We start from the raw sequence: 7,032 nt of genomic DNA on the forward strand, positions 1-7,032 counted from the left end.
ATTATCAACCATTAATAAAATACTAACTTAAAATCTTATCTAATTATATCATACTATTTTCACATCAAATTTAAAATCAGATATTAGTTATACGAAAAGATTAAGATCATATAGTGATTTTAGTTAAATAATTTAAAATAATTAATGTTTCAATTATATTTTTAATCAGAGAGAGAGAGAGAGAGAGAGATGAGGGTTATACTAACACCAGTGTAACTTTTGCTAAGTATTACACACAACTTAATAACTTTATATTAAATGTAAATTTTGTAAATCCAACCGTTAGATAACAATAAAAATATAATAATATATAATAATTATATTACGAATAATAATAATATTATATGTACTAACCGTACTTCGCACCCGGGCTCTGAGCCCGGATTAGCAATACAAAACAACCCCGGGGTCGTGCTGCGCGACGTCAGCCCGGTATTTGAGCAAATCACACTCGAACCCGAGGATCTCGCCCCAGACCAGATCCGCCCTTCAACCATATCATATCATAACATACCCTATCTCAAGCCCAAGGCCCAAGGCAAACCTAAACCACCCTAAGGTACGTGCATTATATATATGAGACTATTATTCATGCAAACCCTAACTTTGACATCAGAGTCTCTTTTGCAGGTACCTCCCCCATCTAGGAGCACCAATACATCAAGCAAAGGAGGCTCACCGATCTTACTGGACGGATCACCCCTACGGTCAAATTCTGGTAAGAACATTTGGCGCCCACCGTGGGGCCGATCAAGACAACTCTTATCGGCCACCTGCATGGTTTCTACTAGAAGCCACATCAGACGAGCAACAGACGACGCAAGCCACTCAACTACCATGGACAGCGACGCTGCAACCCTGAGGCGGCTGATCGACCAAGTCGAGCAGATGCGACAACAGCATGACGCCGACCTCCATCCAGAACATGCGTGCCCAGCATGAGAATGACCTCGCAGCAATGCGAACCGCTAATGAAGCAGACCTCGCAACGTTACGCGCTGAGAATGAGCGCATCCGCGCCCAGCTCCCTCGACATCACTCCAATCAACCTCCACACGACAGTGACGATCATGAGGAGGAGACACATTCAGCCTCCCAATCTCGAGCAACGACTAAGGCACCGACTTCACGACCTGCCACGCACCAGTCTCATACATCAACGCACAGAACAGGGCAGGGTACCAGCAGGGCCCCCACCCACGTCTCCGAGGGCCAAGAACCCTTCTGCCGTCATCCCTTCGTGGATAGCATCATGGAGACCCCGCTTCCCCGCGGGTGGAAGCCCCTCCACCTTGACCGCTACGACGGCACCACGGACCCCGACGAGCACATAGACTCGTACACAACTTAGGTAAACCTTTACACTAACAGCGACGCTATATTGTGTAGGGTTTTTTCGACCTCACTCAAGGGACCCGTGCTTCATTGGTACACCCAACTACCAGCCGGATCCATCGACAGCTTTGCCACCTTGGTGCGGCGGTTCATGGCACAATACGCCACCAGCCAGCCTCACCACACAACCTCGGCCTCCTTGGCCAACCTCAAGCAGAACGACGATGAATCTCTGCGAGCTTTCATGGAGCGCTTCTCCAAAATCTCGGTTTGAATCCGGAATCTAAACCCGGAGGTCGCCCTGCACGCCATGCTCATGGCACTGAAACCCGGATCGTTCATCGACAGCCTATGCTGTGACGCCCCCCGCGACATGGATGAACTGCGTGCCCGCGCCGCCGACTACATTCAGATGGAAGAGCACTCGGCCTTCCGTGACCAAGTTCGCGGGAAGGGCCCCGCAAAACCGGAATAGGGCCACAAAGATAAGGTAAAAGTCAATAATGACAGCCAATTCAAGAAGCCGGCTAGAGCCAACAGAAGCGGGAGGTATGACTTCTACACTCCCCTAAACGCCCCGAGAGTCCACATCCTGGAAGAAGCCAGTAACAATAACCTACTAGCCTTTCCACCACCCGGCCACACCCCCAACAGCGCCGATAAGTCTAAACATTGCCGGTACCACAGGAACTACGGCCACACCACTGACGAGTGCCGCACGCTCCGGGACCGCATCGAAGAACTCATCCAGGCAGGCGACCTCAGCCACTACATCCAGCGACAGCCAGGTTCCCGAGGTGGCTCTGGAGGCCGGGGACGCGGGAGAGGCCGCGAGTCAGGAGCTCACACAGACTTACCCACAGGATCCCAGCAAAATGCTAATGGCACGGTACAGGTCAAAATAAGTCAGGAAACAGACTCAGCCCCTTTGCGGGGAATAATCAACACAATCGCAGGCGGCTTCGCTAGAGGAGGCGCCAGCAGCTCGGCCCGGAAAAGACACCTTCGAAGCATCAACTGCGCCCACTCCACCGCCTCGATCTTGCACAAGAGCTCGCCACCGATCTCTTTTTCCGATGAGGACTATGCGGGAATCAGCCCTAACCAAGATGACCCCATGGTCATCGTAGTAGAGATCGCCAACTGGGAAGTACAAAAGACACTCATCGACCAAGGGAGCTCGGCCGATGTCCTGTACTGGCCAACATTCCTCAAGCTCGACGTCCCCCATTCTCTAATCCAGCCACACACAGAGCCCCTAGTTGGCTTTGCCGGCGAACGGGTCCACACCCGCGGATACGTGGACCTGCTGACAACCTTCGAAACACCTCCGGATACAAGGAGGATCATGGTTTGTTACCTCCTCGTGGAGGCCAACACCTCCTACAACATCATCATCGGGAGGCCGACCCTAAACCACCTCGGTGCAGTGGTATCCACTCCGCACCTCACCATGAAGTTCCCAGGGAATGACGGAAAGATTATCCCCGTCAGAGCAAACCAGAAGATAGCTCGGCAATGCTACGCCGAAAGCCTGAGGATCACGTCATCCGGCAAGGAAAGCAAGGGCAGTCCCTCCACCGCTCCCCATTAGACTCCGTTCCCCTATTTGTACAAACGAAACCGTGCACTCTTTTCCCGCCACAGTCCAAACTGAGAGGGTTTTTAACGAGGCACGCAGAATCATTTAATAACATTCTCCATTTTGCTTACCTATTGCTTTCTCAACTACTGCTTTCTTACCTACTGTAAAAATCGAAATTGAACCACCCTCATTCATGAAAACCCGAGGTCGAGTACGAACCCAGTATTCTCGTTAAAGGACGAGTACGAACCTTAACCCAATCATTCGCGCAAAACCCGAGGTCGAGTACGAACCCGGTATTCTCGTTGAAGGTCGAGTACGAACCTTAATCCAATCATTCATGAAAACCCTAGGTCGAGTACGAACCCCGGTATTCTCGTTGAAGGTCGAGTACGAACCTTAATCCAATCATTCGCGCAAAATCCGAGGTCGAATACGAACCTCGGCATTCTCGTTAAAGGTCGAGTACGAACCTTAATCAAATCCTTCACGTAAACCCGAGGTCGAATACGAACCCCGGTACTTTCATTCGAGGTCGAATACGAACCCCGGCATTCTCATTGAAGGTCGAGTACGAAACTTAATCCAATCATTCGCGCAAAATCCGAGGTCGAATACGAACCTCGGAATTCTCGTTAAAGGTCGAGTACGAACCTTAATCTAATCCTTCACGTAAACCCAAGGTCGAATACGAACCCCGGTACTTTCATTCGAGGTCGAATACGAACCCCGGCATTCTCGTTGAAGGTCGAGTACGAACCTTAATCCAATTATTCGCGCAAAATCCGAGGTCGAATACGAACCTAGGCATTCTCGTTAAAGGTCGAGTACGAACCTTAATCAAATCCTTCACGTAAACCCGAGGTCGAATACGAACCCCGGTACTTTCATTCGAGGTCGAATACGAACCCCGGCATTCTCGCTAGAGGTCGAACATGAACATTGATCAAATCCATCACGAAAACCCAAGGTCGAATACGAACCCCGGTACTTTCATTCAATGTCTATGCGAACCTTAACCCAATCGTTCACAAACCTTAATCAAATCAAACATGTAAAACCGAGGTCATGCATGAACCTCAATATTCTTAACTAAAGTCGAGTCCGAACCATAACCAAATCAATCTGATTAAGAGCCCGAGGCCGAGGTTGCCTCTGCGACGAGCCTGCCAGCGGTGCCGAATCCGTGGGGTCTGTCATAATGACGTAGCGCACACCTTCATTTATCTGAGTTCGAGATCGAGCACGAACCTCACTCAAAGGATGGAGCCGAACCCCATCAGCCAGTATACAAATTCGAAGGGGTATACGAACCCCCAACATGCAAATTCAAGGTCGAACGCAAACCTTGATATCCCCACAAGGTCGAGTTCGAACCTTAATCAGACATCAAATTCGAGGTCGAGTACGAACCCCGACGCTTTCTTTAAAGGTCGAGTCTGAACCTTAATGGAACCAACTCGCAAATTACGAGGTCAAGTACGAACCTCGATGCTCTTGTCAAAGGTCGAGTTCGAACCTTAGTAACTGTCGCCACCGGCCCGAAACGGGCTTTCGGCATTCGCGAAGGATGGTTGGACTCTTTATTTGTTTTAAAAATGTGGATTGCTAGAAGGACTTATTCTCAAACTGAGACCTCGTCAAACGAGCAATTTTATTAAAAAGGCTCACCAATCCATATTAATCCCAAGCGGGACCCTCCATGGATTAGTGGTTTTCGCAAAAGGAGGGTTCGTGGAGTCGCCACCAATGTTTTACTCAAAACATTGGAAAAAGGGATAAGGCAATTGATTTAAAAATCAACTTTGGCCACTACAACCAGAGTTGGGTAAGGGAGTCGGTTACGCGTGGGGAAGGTGTTAGCACCCCACGGCGCCCCTTTCGGGTTCCCTATAACAGATTATTTTTAAAAGAACAGTATAAAATTACTAAATTACCCCTATTTATTCTAAGCAATTATAAATTGACTATCTACATGATGACAGTTTAAATATGCACACAGAAAGCAGTAAAAGGAAGGATTGAAGGGAAACCTCTTGAAGCGTGCTTTTATATTGCAAAGAACTGGGAAGCGTTTTGGCGTTCCCTCGCTCTACAAGCCCGCTCCTCGCTCTCCTAGAACAAAATTTTAACTAAGGGAATCAAAAAGATTTCCCCTCGACTAGGTTCGATCCTCAAGCAAAATGGCTCGGGGCACAAGAACTTCGTCGGATCGACTCCCAGAGAGTTTTCTAGGGCAGAACACTGCTCAAAAACCCCAGAATACTCAAGGAGGGAGTCAAAACTGAGTGAAAAAGTGTGGAATGACGTCCAATTGACGTCATATTTATAGGGAATAGGCGCAATACGGCCTACAGGGGCAATACGGCCGTATTGAAATTTTTGAACTTCAATACGGTCGTATTGAAGTTCAATACGGTCGTATTGAAGTTCAGAAATTTCAATACGCCCGTATTGAGTTCGCTGCGGTTGTATTGAAGTGTCAATACGGTCGTACTGACTTCAGTACGGCCGTATTGAAGCTTCAATACGGCCGTATTAAGTTCAGTACGGCCGTATTGGGCTTTTTCCCTCCACTTCTTTATTTTGAGCTATTCTAAGACCTCTAGACCTACAGAGAACCCTCCTAGGGCCTTCGAGGAGTCCTTCTGGCTGATTATCCTTCAGTCTTCGAGAGTCTTCAAGCTTTATTTCCGACCCGGACAATTTTAGGGGTCTACAGCTGCCCCCCCTTTACTTAGTCAAACGGTCTTTTGGTGTACCGGCTGACAAGTAAAGGAGTTGACCCAATTGTCCAGGTGATGTGCCGACCTTCTGACTTGTAATGTCTTCCGGTGGAAAATTGTTGAGTAGCCTCTCCAGGTTGTTGCATACCTCGGCGCTTCTGACAACCTCGGTAGCTGAGTTTAACATCAACGTGCCTCTGACGACGCTGATGGCTGAGTATTGTCTCTCCAGACCTTGAGTATTGTCTCTCCAGACCTTGAGTACTGTCTCTCCAGACTTTGTTTGAGTATTGTCTCTCCAGACTTTATTTGAGTATCGTCTCTCCAGACTCTGAGTACTGTCTCTCCAGACTTCGAGTACTGTCTCTCCAGACTTCGAGTACTGTCTCTCCAGACTTTGAGTATCGTCTCTCCAGACTCTGAGTACTGTCTCTCCAGACTTTGAGTACTGTCTCTCCAGACTTTGAGTATCGTCTCTCCAGACTCTGAGTACTGTCTCTCCAGACTTTGAGTACTGTCTCTCCAGACTCTGAGTATCGTCTCTCCAGACTCTGAGTATCGTCTCTCCAGACTCTGAGTATCGTCTCTCCAGACTCTGAGTATCGTCTCTCCAGACCTTGTTTGAGTACTGTCTCTCCAGACCTTGTTTGAGTACTGTCTCTCCAGACTTTGTTTGAGTATTGTCTCTCCAGACCTTGTTTGAGTACTGTCTCTCCAGACCTCGTTTGAGTATCGTCTCTCCAGACTTTGCCTCTCAAAATGAGGTAGTTGAGTATAGTTTGTCTCCACAGTCCACAATGCTGCTTCGACGGTTTGTTTTTCTGATTTTGTGCCGCTGAGGGCTGGATAACGCAGGGATCCGTCTAGGGGATGTGCAGTCATTCATAGGTTCTTGTGTCCCAACTTGCATTGCTTAGTTGGTACCCTTGGGGAATTTCTGACTCCTCGGGGTATAGACACAGATGCTCTCTCTCTGAGTTGAGCGATGCCTTATGTTTGGCTGACGCCCTTTTGACGTTGGTGGAGTATCCCGGTTATCCTTATTCGGGTAACTCTTTTTAACTTTTGGATTTTGTTGCCTCTGTGTAGGCTGTTATCCGCCAGGGGATTTTGTCATTGGTTGTGATTGGCCTCTTCTGTTAGGCAGATCATCTTGATATTCAATGATAGGCTGAGAGCCGGATTCCGCTTGGGGAATGATTATTGATCTTTTTATGATTTTTTCCGTTTGAAGGAGTGCCTCTTATGTAGGCGACTGAGGAATTGGAGTTCAGTGTTCGGCTGAGTGCCAAATTCCGCTTGGGGAATAGTTATTGATGTCTTTTTGATTTTTCTCCTTTTGCAGGGATGCCTCTGAGTAGGCGATTGGGGAATGAGGGATCTTAT

General features: G+C 48.2%; 1 protein-coding gene across 1 annotated transcript; it reads left to right on the forward strand.

The window, feature by feature from the left end:
• Positions 1 to 1,838: 1,838 nt before the first annotated feature.
• Positions 1,839 to 2,929, forward strand: LOC145952111 (uncharacterized). Its single transcript, XM_083064336.1, has 2 exons — positions 1,839 to 1,884; positions 1,959 to 2,929. The coding sequence occupies exons 1-2, from the start codon at positions 1,839 to 1,841 to the stop codon at positions 2,927 to 2,929; spliced, it is 1,017 nt and encodes a 338-aa protein (XP_082920462.1).
• The last annotated feature ends 4,103 nt before the right edge of the window (positions 2,930 to 7,032 follow it).

Source organism: Cajanus cajan, chromosome 9 (genome assembly GCF_000230855.2).
Source record: "Cajanus cajan strain Asha chromosome 9, NIPB_CcT2T_4, whole genome shotgun sequence".
Classification (NCBI taxonomy): Eukaryota; Viridiplantae; Streptophyta; class Magnoliopsida; order Fabales; family Fabaceae; genus Cajanus; species Cajanus cajan.

Bases quoted from the DNA above. Each gene is read 5' to 3' on its own strand.
- LOC145952111 (XM_083064336.1), top strand. From the start codon at position 1,839: ATGACAGCCAATTCAAGAAGCCGGCTAGAGCCAACAGAAGCGGGAG. The intron at 1,885-1,958 runs GTATGACTTCTA...ATAACCTACTAG, and splicing joins AGAGCCAACAGAAGCGGGAG to CCTTTCCACCACCCGGCCAC.